This window comes from Panicum virgatum, chromosome 3N (genome assembly GCF_016808335.1).
Source record: "Panicum virgatum strain AP13 chromosome 3N, P.virgatum_v5, whole genome shotgun sequence".
In the NCBI taxonomy this organism is placed as follows: Eukaryota; Viridiplantae; Streptophyta; class Magnoliopsida; order Poales; family Poaceae; genus Panicum; species Panicum virgatum.
This window is the reverse complement of record NC_053147.1, coordinates 28,714,040-28,729,418: the sequence shown is the minus strand read 5'-3', so window position 1 is coordinate 28,729,418 and position 15,379 is coordinate 28,714,040. Positions and strand designations below refer to the sequence as shown.

The 15,379-nt window shown below is 49.0% G+C and overlaps 1 protein-coding gene and 1 long non-coding RNA gene across 3 annotated transcripts; one reads left to right on the top strand and one right to left on the bottom strand.

The window, feature by feature from the left end:
- Positions 1–672: 672 nt before the first annotated feature.
- LOC120665542 (RNA demethylase ALKBH10B-like) lies at positions 673–15,242 on the bottom strand. 2 transcript variants are annotated; one of them, XM_039945132.1, is made up of 7 exons: positions 14,436–15,242; positions 11,146–11,294; positions 10,872–10,989; positions 2,994–3,095; positions 2,720–2,835; positions 1,858–2,012; positions 673–1,737 (listed from the first exon to the last, which is right to left on the bottom strand). In XM_039945132.1, the coding sequence occupies exons 1-7, from the start codon at positions 15,007–15,009 to the stop codon at positions 1,212–1,214; spliced, it is 1,740 nt and encodes a 579-aa protein (XP_039801066.1). In that variant the 5' UTR covers positions 15,010–15,242; the 3' UTR covers positions 673–1,211. The 2 variants fall into 2 exon arrangements, with proteins under 2 accessions (XP_039801066.1, XP_039801067.1); XM_039945133.1 differs by having other exon boundaries at positions 11,146–11,291; positions 14,436–15,241.
- On the top strand, positions 3,303–10,679 carry LOC120665543. Its single transcript, XR_005671203.1, has 2 exons — positions 3,303–3,846; positions 10,634–10,679. It is a non-coding gene; the product is annotated as an uncharacterized LOC120665543 (long non-coding RNA).
- Positions 15,243–15,379: the final 137 nt, after the last annotated feature.

The following is a 15,379-nucleotide window of genomic DNA, read 5'->3' as shown; positions in this document are numbered from 1 at the left end:
ATGTAGTTTTTCGCGTACCCCCCCCCCACCCCCTCATCTCCGTCAAAAGGGTGACTTAGAGCTGTGTAAGACTGTCACGGTGCCTCTGATGCTGAAATTACTTGCACCCATGCCACCTCTGCTGATACCGTGAAAGCCAAAATACACGTATCAATACTGAGTAGTAGTGGGGTTGACTCGTTAAACCAATCCATCACCCACGCCGATGTTCCTTCGAGCGAGACCAACGACCAGCTAAATAAAATATATTAATTTATTTAGCTAGCCTCAGCGCACCCACATACTCCGGTGCTCTTTATTTTGGATTCTTGCATCGGTCCCGCAGTGGTTGCCTCGAACCCACATGCTCCGGTGCTCTTTAGGTTGAATTCTTGCATGGGTTCCGCAGTAGTTGCCACCATGCCCGAACTCTCTCTCTCTCTCTCTCTCTCTCTCTCTCTCTCTCTCTCTCTCTCTCTCTCTCTCTCTCTCTCTCTCTCTCTCTCTCTCTCTCTCTCTCTCTCTCAGGGCCACCGCTGTGGCTAGGCTAAGGGGCTATCGCGGAATCCTGTTTTGTGAAGCCAAAGAGCAAACAAACATATACTTTTTGGCAATCCACTCAAACCTTGCTTGTTGGATCGTGAAATCGTTAGGTCGGTCAAATTTAACAAGATACAGACATGCATCACAAGATTGACATAACATCAGCGGCAACATTCAACTAGTGATCAACACAAGATGCATCTTTTACCTATATAGTACTGCAAACTCAGGACATGCATGCACGGCAACATCCATCAAGTTCTTCGCGGAACACGAAAAGGGAGAAAAAAATGAAAAAACAAAAAGAAACTCCTGTCCTGATTCTGACCTCACCTATCCCTACCCCAATCGTCTACGGCCTCTGAACTCCGCTACTCGTTCAGAAGTCGACAAACCCCGGCTAAATTACAGGCAGACCAAAACCCACACGAAAGCCACAGACAACGAGTCGACGGCGCGACGCTAGTCACCGAAAATACACAGGCGGGGACGTTCAACACGACCCGATCAAACTCAACTACCCGCGCGTTTCGACCCTTCTTTTTTGTTTTCATTTTCTTTTCTTTCTTTTTTTGGCTTCGAAGACGAGAGAAGAAGAAAAAACACTCCAAGAACGCCTACGAATTGAACGATGGCTCATTGTCTGATTCTGATTCCTACTCGGCGGTTCGATCGGTTGTCTCTCTCTCTCAGCCCTGCGCCTCGATGGGCGACATCGTGGCCGAGAACCGGCGCTTCTGGATGCGCGGCGGGAGGTGCTTGTTGTACCGCTTCGGCCCGACCGTCCACGGCAGGAACACGCCGGTGCCGCTGCGGCCCATCCGCTTGCCGACGTTGCCGCCGCCGCCGCCGGCGCCCGAGGAGGCCATCACCATGGGCCTCGCGGGCGCCGCGGCCACCATCATGACGGGCGCGCGCACGGCCATGCCCCACGCGGCCGGCGCCAGCACGGCCTGCGGCGCCGGGGCGTACCCGATGATGGCGCCGCTGACGGGGGCCTTCTGCGCCAAGCACGCGGGCGCCGCCACCTGGGCGGCCGCGGCCGGCTGCGGCTGCCAGGGCGTCATGGCCTTGGTGGGCGACGGGAGCGGGCTCAGGTCCACCGGCGTCGACGGCCTCACGCGAGCGAACGTGATGCTCACGCGCCGGTTGGACGACGGGCACACCACGTGGCGCGCCATGTCGGCGCTGTTACCACGCATGACTAGGAGGGACCTGCAGATTTTTGAGGCGTTAAATTCCATGACCCTGGCCACGTGTTTGGAAATACTAAAATACTTTCTTTATGTTTCATCCTTGATATGATTAAATAGATATTCCAACTGTTAAGCATACCCTTGCTTTAGTGAGAGTGTGAGGGGTCCCTTGTAGTTGCCGTTGCTGTCAGTGACGAGTGACCTGCCAAATGCCATTGTAGTCTCAGACAGCAGAAGAGTTGAAATTGGGTTGTCCAGATGAGGAGGCTTGAAGTAGGGTTGCGAGTGTTCATCCTGCCAAAAAAGGGGAAACATCAGTAATGTGTTCGAGGGCAAAGACTTTGCAGTTTATCAAGTTGTCCAAAACATCAGTAATGTGTTACAGGGCAAAGATTTTGCAGTTTATCAAATTGACCTACTGATTCATGTTCTGCAGAACGTTAAATAACAAATGCATAAAACTAAGTTCCTAACATCATGAGCTGCAATGAAAGCGATTGTGTACAAACATGTTGGGATATTCAGCCAACTGCAAAATTTAAGCCCTACATTTTTACAACTCCTTTCAGAATGGCCACAAAAGTTATCAGATAGTAGAGGCATGAGAAGTAGATGTCATTTTTTATTTTTGTAACATTTGAGTAAACAGCAATTTCGATTTTCACTTCTCTTTCCTCCTATTGTAGGGTTAGCAATGAATGGTAAACAACTATTTTTACAATCAGGGCCTCAGTGGCTATGGTAATGATCTACTAGAGGTCACTAATTTAATTTTCTAACTTTGTACAATCAGTGGTTATGGTTAATGATCTACTAGAGGTCACCGATTTAATTTTCTAACTTTGTACGATTAGCTGGTTTTTGAAAGGTGACGGCAGGTACAAAGCTCTGATTTTTACAAGATCTGATCAGAACCTTTATGATTTTACAAGAAGCAAAGGGCATTTGGTTTCATCGAGTGCTGTCATGCTTATATTTTATAAGGAAACAGCAACACCTACCTCATCGAAGAAGTTGATAATGACACTGTTTGGTTTCCTGCTTTCTGGTATTAAACGCCAAAGAACAAGGTGGTCAATCACAGCCTGCAGGACGATGGGGATTGGTTCTATGTGGCCTGTGGACATGGAGAAAAAGAGGACAGTTGTGACATCATTCACGAGGGCATTTCATTGTCTGGAGATGCGAGATGCGAAAATATGCTATGCCACAGAAGAATATTCTTGCCAGACTAAGCAAGTAGAAGAAAACATTGTATGAGTCCTCGGAACATACAATTAGCTTCCTCTGTGGTAGGTTGAAATAATGGGACACCAAGCTGAATGATCTCCCTCTTGTTTCCTTTGATCTGCTTGTTGAAGAATATGAAAGTATCACCTAAATTTGAGAAAAAATAAATGATAGGCACCAAGCTGATTCACAGAAATTGACCAGGGTAGTACCATATAGTCATTCACCAAACGTTTTCACATAAGGTAACATTTCAAGACATAAAATAGATGGCATACTGGCCTGAATTAACCAAAAAATTAGTAATTTCCATGTTCAGGCAGCTTACTTTGATGTGATGAGTTCGGCCAAACCCCAATAAGCAAACCAAGGTTGTGGGTTCTATGTTTGTTCATAAGGAGGAATCATACTCAGGAACTTAAGAAGTCCAGGAAGTAGAGGTCTTACTTGGATCAACATTTTGTCGTGCACTCGGACGTTAGCATGTCTTGGCACGACCTATTCCAATAAAACAGAAGGATCTAATACGTTACTACATATTCAGTTCAAAGGTGTTGCTTTGATTCAGAGAGGTTAACTTCAAGTTAACTTTAGTTAAGAAAGACGTCGACTCGGTCAGTGTCGTAGCCACTAGGTTGATGACATTACTTATTTGTCAGATTCAAGTTCTACTTTACCTAGATTAGAATGGCCAGCACCAATATATATAGGAAGATAGATCAGTACTAGTAATCTAGTTACATAAATTTCAACATCTTAGATTTTTCCTGTTTCTATAATATAAAGCACAGGTGACAATTGCTAGGACCTAGGACCTGTAGATCTCTGCGCCAGTTAAGTATATCAGACAAAACCATCACCACTGGTAGAAAAGGTAACGAATGATAGCCTGAACTAGGTGTTAGGTTGATCTCCTTCCTAATAGGCCCAACGGCCTATTAGGCCTTTAATCCGCGCCCTGATCGGGGGCGTCCAATCCTTAATGGTTGGTGGGCCCCCGTTGCACTGCGCTATAAAGAAAGGTGGAGGCCGGCGGCACACGGTACGAGGTTCACCAGTGCGCCGCCAAACCCACCGAAAACCCTAGCCGATCTGAGGGAGCGCAGGAGCAACGGGAAGCCGCCGCCTCTGCTTCACTGGTGTTTCCTCCGCTGCAGCCGACTCCCTCCCGCCGTCGCCGCCACCGTCCTCGACACCGTCGGCCCGGCGTCGACCTCTCTGCTTCACTCGTCGCCGCCCTTGAGCGGATCTCCATCAACGAACCCGAGATGGCCGCTGGATCGAGCTCAAGCGCTGGTGGTGATGGTCTCTCTCTACTCTCTCACTGTGTTCCTTCCTATACCGTCTATGCAATAGAACTAGAGACTTTTGCACTTGATGCAAAGAAAAGAAAGAAATACTACTTGATTTATGCACTGTGTCGATCCTAACAACCTAACAATGGTATCAGACGCCTACACATGTGTAGATCGAGGTCAGAAAAGATAGTTTCGACTGCGAATCGAAACAACAGTCAAAGAAAACCAACTCGATCTCGGATCGAAAAGTTTCAAACCCCATCATTCGAACTCGAATCGATAGAATCAAAGAAGAACAGATCGAATCGATGTCAAATCGATCTCAACAGTCAAACCCTAACCCTAACTCTAGAGATCAAAGGGTGCGGGACTTACCTGGTCCACGCGCCACGCCGTCGCCAGTGCGTGTGACGCACCTGCGCCGCCGTTCGCCGGACTTCGCGGCACAGTGGAGCCGCCCGCTCGCTGCTCCGGGACACCGGGGTCGCGTGTGCGGGGCTCGAAAGCGTGGCTCCGTCCACGGCCGGCTCGACGGCGGCGCGCTCACCCTCTGGCGAGCGCGCGCGCCGGCGAGCAAGCCGCGACGGCGCCGTCCCGCTCGCTCCCCCAGGCCACCATGGCCAGTGGCCGTCGCCGCCGCGTAGTGTGGAGAGAGAAGGGGGAGGAGAGAATGACGCTAGGGTTTGGGGCGCGGCGACGGCGACGCGGTTTTGTTCTGGCGAAAACCGCGGACGTCCGTCCGATCGAGATCAACGGCCGCGAGAGCGTCTCGCTTTCTGGGCCGGCAAGCGGCCCAAGCGGCCGAGGGGAGGGGACGCCGCGGCGGGCCGTTTCGGCGGCCTGGCCGTTTGCTGTCGGGCCTAGGGCCCAAGGAAGGGTGGCCGAGCAGGCCGTGGGCTGGTTTTGCTCCTAGGCTGCTGAACAGTGTTTTTCGTTTTATTGTTTTTCTATTTTTCCAGAAGCAATTTCAATAGTTCTTTTAATGGTTTTGATTATAGTTTGATCTCGATTCAATTTTGCACCAACGTGTTTATTGTTTAGAGATAAAAGTTTATAGTTTTGCTTCTGGAAATAGAAATTCCTACATGTTTCCGCTGCTAAGTTTATATAGTTGCTTTTATACTTTAATTCGAACCAACGAGACAATTAAAGTTTAAGAGCATGGTTAAAAGGTTATTTTTGAGGATTGTGGTATTGTTAATTTTCTGACCAACGTTGTTAATTACAATATTATAATTTCATAGTTCTTGTGCATTTATTTCTATTTCTGCCCAACAGTGATATAGATTTAATTGCATAAACAGTTGTATGTTCTATTTTGACCAACGTTGGAATTTTACATACAATTATTGTTATTATGTTCTCACTATTTTTTGAAATTTTCAGCGGGGATGAACTTGATGGGATTCATCAGTCACATCCCGACTCTAAAAGGAGACAACTATGGCGAATGGATCAAGAAGGTTGATCTTGCTTTCGTCTGTGGAGAAGTGGATGAGATAATCACCACTCCAAAGCCCACTGAGCCACCGGCTCCAGTGAGAGGAGATTCTGACACTGATGCTGAGTGGCAGAAAAAGCAAAGGGACTATGCTCCCTTACAGATGGCTTATGATCTCGAAAAGACAAAGTGGAATAACGCCAACAAGAAATGTGTGGCAGTTATAAAGAACACAATTGATCCTAATATTTTGGGTTCAATTGGAGAGTGTGATTCAGCTGTTGAGTACCTTGCAAAGATAAAGAATCAGTTTACTGGTTCTTCAAAGACATATGCCACACAAATCATAGAGCAGTTGGTGACAAAGAGGTACTATGGCAATGCCGGTACCATAAGAGATCATATCATGGGGATGTGCGCCTTGAACTCTAAGCTCAAACCAATGAACTTGGATCTCAAGGAAGAGTTTATGGTGTACCTGGTGTTCGCCTCTCTGCCAAAAGAGTTTGCAACATTCGTTGTAAACTATAACTCACAGCCAGAGAAGTGGAACATGGAAAAGGAAATTGCCATGTGTGCACAAGAGGAAGATAGACTCAAGAAACAGAATGGTGGGTCTGTCAATTTTGTACATAATAACAAGAAAAGGTCTTTCCATGCTGCTTCTTCCTCTAAAGCTAAAGACAAAGCCCCTATGCCACAGAAGTATCAGCAACAGCGCACTCCAGCACAAGATGAGTGTTTTCACTGCTTTGACAAGGGGCATCGTAAAGCAGATTGTCCCGCTTATTTAAAGATGATAATGGCAAAGAATGGTGAGAATGTAATTTCATTTGTTAATGAATCCCTGTATTTAAAGTTTTCTAAATCTACTTGGTGGATTGATTCTGGTGCAACTGTGCATGTTGCAAATTCTTTACAGGGATTCCGTTCGACAAGGACTACGCAAAGAAGCGAAAGACACATTAAAGTCGCGAACGGAGTACAAGCAGATGTTGAAGCTGTTGGCGATGTCTCCATCGAGCTAGTTAATGGTTTCATGCTTGTATTAAAAGATGTTTTATTTGTTCCTTCGCTTCAAAGAAACTTGATAAGTGTATCACGTTTAGACACAGATGGTTTTGGTTGTCATTTTGCGAATGGAAAATGTGAACTATGGTTTGATAATAATTGTATCGGTGATGCTGTCCTTTACAATGATTTTTATTTATTATCTATGCGTGATAAAGTGCATTCTGTATGTAATGTGAATGTGAATGAATCCTTGTCAGAGAAAGAAACAAAGAAAAGAAAGAGAACTCAAGATACTTCATCGAAATTATGGCACTGTCGTCTAGGCCATATTTCGAGGGGGAGAATTGAAAGATTATTGAAGAGTGAAATTCTTCCACAGTTAGAGTTCTCTGATCTTGAACAATGTGTCGAATGCATTAAAGGAAAATTTGTAAAGCAAATTAAAAAGGGTGCCAAACGAAGTGCAGGAACGTTAGAAATAATTCACACTGATATATGTGGACCGTTTCCTGTGAAAAGTGTGGATGGCTATGATTCGTTCATAACATTCACAGACGATTACTCCCGCTATGGTTACATTTATCCAATTAAAGAAAGATCTGAAGCATTGGATAAATTTAAAATATTCAAAGCTGAGGTTGAAAATCAGCTTGACAAAAGAATTAAAATAGTAAGATCAGACCGTGGAGGGGAGTACTACGGTCGACATACCCCTTATGGACAAGTTCCTGGACCTTTTGCGAGGTTTTTACAGAAAAATGGTATAGTTGCCCAATACTCTACACCGGGGGAGCCTCAGCAAAATGGAGTAGCTGAAAGGCGCAACCGTACACTAATGGATATGGTGCGCAGTATGATGAGTTATTCCTCATTGCCATTGAGTCTGTGGATGGAGGCGTTGAAAACCGCCATCCATATTCTCAACAGAGTGCCAAGCAAATCGGTGCCCAAAACGCCGTATGAGCTATGGACAGGAAGAGAACCCTCACTGACTCACTTACGGGTCTGGGGGAGCCCAGCTGAGGCTAAAGTGTTTAATCTAAATATTGGAAAACTGGATTCCAAAACTGTAAGCTGCCATTTTATAGGCTATCCTGAAAAGTCGAAAGGTTTTCGTTTCTACTGCCCAGACAGACATACAAAGTTTGTAGAAACGAGACATGCTGTCTTTCTAGAAAGTGAAATGATCAGGGGGAGCATGGTACCTAGAGAAATTGACCTTGAGGAGAAGCGGGTGTATGTGCCTACTCCTATGATTCAAGAGCCATTTTTCTCACTACCTGTTGATGCTGCACCAAAAGTTCCTGAAATAGTGACGTCAGTACCTTCTTCCGTTGTTGCTGCGCCAACTATTCCAGTTATTACGGTGTCAACATCTGTCGCAACTCCACCCATAGCAACTGTGAGCGAAGGTTTGGAACCTGTCATTCAGGAACCGCCTGAACCCGCGGTTGGACATGAGGAGGAGGTGCTACAGCCCCCTATGGAAAATATGCCAGAAGTTGAGGCACAAAATATGCCACAAGCAGTGGCCCTTAGAAGGTCACAAAGAGAAAGAAGGTCGGCTATTTCTAGCGACTATGAAGTTTATAATACAGAAGAGGTTCATATGGACGGTGATCCCACTTTATATGAAGAAGCCATGAGAAGTATTCACTCATCTAAATGGCTGGAAGCTATGAAGGATGAGATGAAATCAATGAGTTCTAATGGTGTTTGGGACTTAAAGGAAATTCCTAAAGGAGCCAAAACAGTAGGCTGTAAATGAGTTTATAAGATAAAACATGACTCCAAAGGGAATGTAGAAAGGTTCAAAGCACGACTCGTGGCAAAAGACTTTACGCAAAGAGAAGGGATAGACTATAACGAAACTATTTCTCCGGTTTTGTGTAAAGATTCCTTCAGGATTATAATGGCATTGGTGGCACATTATGACTTAGAGTTACATCAGATGGATGTAAAGACGGCATTCCTTAACGGGGATTTGTATGAAGATGTTTACATGGCACAACCAAAAGGTTTTGTCGTGAAAGGAAAAGAACATATGGGGTGTCGCTTAAAGAAATCCATTTATGGATTAAAGCAAGCCTCTAGGCAGTGGTATTTAAAGTTTGATGAAACCATAATAAAATTTGGGTTTAAAGAAAATGAGGAGGACAATTGTATTTATGCAAAGTTCAGAAGTGGAAAATTTATTTTCCTGATCCTATATGTGGATGACATTCTACTTGCTAGTAGTGATGTTGGTCTGCTACTGGAGACAAATAAATTCCTGTCCTCAAACTTTGACATGAAAGATCTCGGTGAAGCTTCATTTGTTTTGGGAATTGAAATTCACCGAGATAGAACAAAGGGGGTATTAGGATTGTCACAAAAGGCATACTTAGAAAAAGTTCTAAAGAAATACAGTATGCATATGTGCAAGCCTTCACCTGCTCCAATAGTCAAGGGCGATAGATTTGAGAAATTTTAATGTCCCAAGAACCAGTATGAGATCGATCAAATGAAAGCGGTTCCATATGCTTCAGCTGTCGGAAGCCTACAGTATGCTCAAGTTTGTACACGCCCTGACTTAGCTTTTGTTACCGGGATACTTGGCAGATATCAAAGTAATCCAGGACAGGCACAATGGATCATGGTAAAGAAAGCATTACGATATGTGCAAGGCACAAAAGGCCTCATGCTAACATACAGAAAATCCGATTCCCTAGAGATAGTAGGGTACTCAGATGCGGATTTTGCGGGGGACATTGATGACCGAAAGTCCACGTCTGGTTATGTGTTCACACTCGCAGGAGGAGCTATATCGTGGAAAAGCTCCAAACAAAGCGTCACTGCATCATCAACGATGTATGCTGAATTTGTGGCATGTTATGAGGCCTCGGGGCAGGTTGAATGGTTAAAGAAATTCATACCCGGTTTAAGAGTGGTAGACAGCATTCAAAGACCACTCAGAATGTACTGCGACAATGAACCAGCAGTGTTTTATGCTCACAACAATAAGTCAAGTGGTGCTGTCAAACACATTGACATAAAGTTTAATGTTGTGAAGGAGAAAATCCAGAATCACTCTATTACACTCGAGCATATAAGTACAAAGAAAATGCTTGCGGATCCGCTCACTAAAGGCTTACCACCCAATGTGTTCATGGAACACATAGCCGGCATGGGTTTAAGGGAAAGCCTGTGATTTCTGGAAAACAAAAGGGCCCAAAAGATAAAGAATTTGTTTCAAAACAGTGATGTGTGTGGTAGCTGTTGAGTCTATCGGTCTTGGACCGTGATGATAAGGCATGCTCTATTCATTAATCTGTGATGGAACAACTAAAGGAAAAGTTTTAGGTTAAAGTATAAAGTTAAAGTACAAAGTGAGATCAAGGGGGAGAATGTTAGGTTGATCTCCTTCCTAATAGGCCCAACGACCTATTAGGCCCTTAATCCGCGCCCTGATCGGGGGCGTCCAACCCTTAATGGTTGGTGGGCCCCCGTTGCACTGCGCTATAAAGAAAGGTGGAGGCCGGCGGCACACGGTACGAGGTTCACCAGTGCGCCGCCAAACCCACCGAAAACCCTAGCCGATCTGAGGGAGCGCAGGAGCAACGGGAAGCCGCCGCCTCTGCTTCACTGGTGTTTCCTCCGCTGCAGCCGACTCCCTCCCGCCGTCGCCGCCACCGTCCTCGACACCGTCGGCCCGGCGTCGACCTCTCTGCTTCACTCGTCGCCGCCCTTGAGCGGATCTCCATCAACGAACCCGAGATGACCGCTGGATCGAGCTCAAGCGCTGGTGGTGATGGTCTCTCTCTATTCTCTCATTGTGTTCCTTCCTATACCATCTATGCAATAGAACTAGAGACTTTTGCACTTGATGCAAAGAAAAGAAAGAAATACTACTCGATTTATGCACTGTGTCGATCCTAACAACCTAACACTAGGACCACAGATAGCTGCTATGCGTAACAGCATTTTTGGTATCTTAAAGCATCAATCGGGTGATATACCACCGATATTTTATTTCTTTTGGAGACATACCATTTATTGGGGGATACCAATAGAAGTAACCAGAAGAACAGATCAAGAAAAAGTAAACAACACCAATGAAAATAAACACTAAATTTTAGAGACTTGTAAGCACATTCAATGAGAAAACTCCTGAAATAAAAAATAACGTACCTGAAAGTTCTCCGTTTCTGCCAGCCTGACGAATTTCATTGATGAAATCGGCGGCTTTCATGATCTCCGATGTTGTAAACACATCTTCATATATCTTCAAGCCTTTCACGACATTAACCTGGTGATCACACAAGGTCATGAACGTCAGTCAAGAAAGAGTGCCCTCAGAAGAAATGAACTTTAATAAGATGAACAGAAGTGCTACTACTTCCTACAGCATCTCCTAGTCCTTCTGTACAGAAAGATTGCCGAGTGGTGTAAAGATGGAACTCGCCATGTGCCCCTTCACGGACTCCTTGGCCACGAAACCTTTCTGGATCTTGATCCTCTCGGGACGGGCAATGCACTCCTCATGGTCAGAGCAGATGGGATAGCTCTCTGGTAGGCTGTGTTCCCCTTGAGATCCTTGATCAGTATGATCTGCTAAGTAATATATATCTCAGAGGCTTCCCAACCATTATTGGAATTGGATATGTACTACGTGTTGCAACAAAAGAAAAACAAATAGACACCAAATTCTATAACTCAGATAGCTTGTTTCGCATATAACTTCTATTTCACCGAGTACCAAAACTTTTAATTCCAGAGGAAGCAATAAAACTGAACTAATGCACTCACAGGTACACCGAGTGACTACTGACTTCAGATATTTGGAGATAGCAAAACATAAAAACATCACTTGCACTTTTATGCTTGAACATGGGCTAGAGAACAAAAGTTCCTTTTCAGTAAAATAAAAAATAAAAACTATATTTGATCTGTGCTTTTCACGCAGGGCATAATTTGATATTCACTTGGCAGTTTGCTAGTGGGCAGAGTCACTCAGCACCAACAGGTCCAATCTATCGCCCGTTCGAATTTTGACATATCGTTCTGACATCTCCTGCTTTACCGCCCGTTCGATCTTCAAATATATCCATCATATCGTAGGAAGAAATGATCTCTTTTTTTTTGTGGAATCCTAACCTGCAGGACCCTTTTCGGTGTCACTTTCTACGGACTACAGCTTGAATGGAGAAGAAAAGGCGGCTTCCGTGATAATAACGTGATAAAAAGAAGGGTGCGCCTAGACAAGAGATTCGGCCAAGTTGAAAGAAGCGAACACGGGCATTGCTAGTACATGGCATAAGTGCAGGGCCACGCACCAAACGGGAGCAGGGACCAGCAGAGTCTGGTACATGTTCAATTATTGGGTGAAGACGGGTATAAAGATACACTAGACCACTCTACTGAAAGCACACCTTTTATTCCTCATCCTTTTGCAATTTTCCGCCGCACGCACAAGAAGACCCCCGGACTTTGTTTTCTTGCATCTTTTTTTTTAAGAAAAAGGCCATGGTCCAGCGGCTGTCAATTTGGAGGAGATTGCCTGAAATCTTCTAAAATCCAGACCGGTTACAAAAAGGCCAGCTGACTTTTATAGCAGCAACTGGACAAAGCTTAGACACATGATCGAATCATCAATGGACAGCGCATAACACCAACCGCGCTGTTCTAACCCCATTATTAATCAATTCCGCAGCACAGCTCAATCGTGCATGTGCAGAGAGAGATTCAGGAAGCTCCAAAAAGCTCTCCGCACCCCAGCGCACACCTACCCCCCCCCCCCCCCCCCCCCCCCCCGGCCCTGACCTGAGGCCCCAACGGCCGTAGGCGGCTGGAGAAGACTCGACGGGGAGCCGCCAGCCCGCCACGGTCCACGACTAATAACGGAAACCCTCGGCCGTGTCTTTCCTCGACGACGAGATGGCGCCATACGGAGACAAGGAGTTTTTCGCGAAGCTCAGCCGCTGGGCCCCCGTGACAGTACTACCAGCGGCTGGCTGATTGGCCGGGGGGTCCCACGAGGCAGTGGCCCGCGCGCGCGCGACCACGTGTGCGGCCCGGCCTGGCCGGGGCGGCGATCCGATCGGCACGCCATGCCACCAGATCCAGCCCCCACCGCAAATCCTGGCTTCCGCAGCCCCAGTGATCGGGGGCCAGGTGGTCGGCCTCCCGCGGCGCGGGTCATGTGGGTCCATTTACTCGGCTCACTCCCCCCCTCCCCCTCCCTGCGTCAGAGGCCACGCACACGCGTGCGACACGACACCGGGGCGCTCGAGTTCAAGGCCCGCCCCGCGCCACTCACCGTCACCGCCCGCCCACTCTCCCCAATTCTCCATCAAGTGAGGACCGAGGAAGTCACAAGTTTCGTCGAGTGCCGATCTCAGACCGACACATGCTCAGCAAGCACCCCCGCCGCGACATTCTAGAAGCCCGCGCGGCGCCGTCTGCGGACAAGGCAACGGCCAATCCCAGCGCCGCTGCGCACCTGTGCTTGCGCGCACCACCACCACCACCAGGCGCTCGCTACAACCAGAACGCCGCACCACGCGATGGTTACGAGGTCGCAGGCGCGCCGGCGGCCGCCCTCGGCCAGGAAGGCACAGCACAGCCAGCCGGCGGCGGCGTGCGGGAGCAGTAAACTAACATTAATTAATGATGAGTACTCTTAGGGTATGTTTGTGACAGTGTTTGCGGTGCTTTTCCGCAGAAAACACAGAAAAATCCCGCCAAACGCTTCGCTTCCAACGCGCTTATTCCAGCCCCATACGAAGGCAAAACACGGGATTTGAACTGGGCAGCAAAAAATCGCAGAAGCGAGCTCGTGGCCCCGTTGCGCTTATTCGGCTCGCGCTTATCGCCCACGCAGTCCCAAGGCCTTAAATAAATCGCCCACGCAGGTCGCATCGCGCAATTTCAAAGAGGCCGCGCCCGACGGCCGTACTGCCACCGGTACTTTACCTCGGGACCAGGGCCACCCCCTCCCCAGGGCAAAAAGGGGTGGCCGAGGTGGCCGCGGAGCGAGCTGCCCGGGAAAGAACGGCGAGGGAGGGGTCGTCGTCAGCGAACGGCGTGAAGGCGAGGAAAAAAAGGCCGGTAGGGTTTCTGTTCGGCCCCCATGACGTGATCCAGCTTCACGGGCGCCACAGTTCCCGCCGCCACGACCAAACGGCCAGGATTGACCCGGCCGGGGAGGATGGCGACTCGTCGGACACGAGGGCGAATTATTGGGCCTCGCGCCCCGGTTTTCCACTAACCACCGGGGCGTAATAGACCCGTACGCCAGCTCCGTTTCAATTCGAAGCTGACGCCACCGTGCTATGCCTGTGCAGCAGTAGCTTTTAAGAAAATAGCGGCATGATAAAAGCGTTATTTGGAAGCCTTTTTAGTAGTAAATTAATCTCACTCGTCCGAAAATAGCTAAAATCGGCGGAAACCACCATGCTCGTCCTAATCCCGTTTTAGTTTGGCCCAAAAAGGTCGGAGATTAGCGCGGGACAACTTGCGGAGGAAGCCACACCTGGCGACCAGATCCAAGAATCGCGAAGCGGGCGAAATGGATTTTGAGAAATTTTGCGGCCCCAACGGAAACGACGACGGGTTCGGCGAATTCGAATGCGGCGGCCGGAACCGGAACAGAAGAAGGGACGGGGATGCAGGAGGCAGCAGGCGGGCGGGGGGTAATTGATTGACGTGAGCACGGGAGGAATTAATTTCCGGGGTGGCGGTGACTGTACTTACGTCCGTCTGCGGTGGTGTCGTCTTCCGTGGAGGCGGCCTTCCGCTCCGACGAATCTCCCGAGGAATCTTCCTCCGCGTCCGCCTCGTGGTACTCCGCGTCCGCGGCGGGGTTGACGACGGCGCCCTCGGCCTCCTCGGACGCAGGTGCCGGATCCTGCTGTACGGGATCCTGCTCGGGCTCCGGCTCGGCGGGGAGGTCCTCCATGGGCTCGTGGATCACCGTGGACGCGGCCTCCTCCTCGGAGTAGCAGCACGACCCGGCCACGGCGGCCGCGGCGGCGCTGGCGTCCGCGACGCGGCGCAGCTCGGCGGTGACGTCGGCGACGGGGTAGAACTTCTGCATGTGGAGGACGGGGAACCAGTTGGCGCGGCGGCGGTGGAGCGCGGCGAAGGCGGCCTCGTACTCGGCCCCGCCGCCGCCGATCTGCGCGAGGTGGCCGCACAGCGCGTCGATCATGGCGTTGGCCGCCGCGAACTCGCCGCGGAACCACCCGATCACCGCGTCCCTCGCCGCCACCTCCGGCGCCGCGGGGCCGCCCGCCGCCGCGGCCGAGCCCACCGGCGACCCCGGCATGCCCGCCGCCGTCGTCCTCGCTCCCGCGATCGCCAGCCTACGCTCCCCGCTTGCCCTCCCCCCACCCCCCCTCACTCACTCCTACAGCCTCACAATTCCCTACGCCTTGCCTGCCTTCCTTCCTCCGCCTCTCCACCTCTCTCGCAGCTTTTGTAAATGGCGTTGGTTCGACTCGACCCGCTGGCCTTTGGGAAGGAAGCAGGGGAAGACGGTGTGGGGGTCTGCCTCGCCCGCCCCCGCTCGTATAAATACCTCGGCGGGTGCCCGTGGCGGGTGACGTGGCGGCGAGCCGGGAGCGCCTCGCAGCCGCGGATCCGGCGACGAGCCTGCATTGCGGTTTGTTACGGGCCGGGTCCGCTTTTATGGCTGC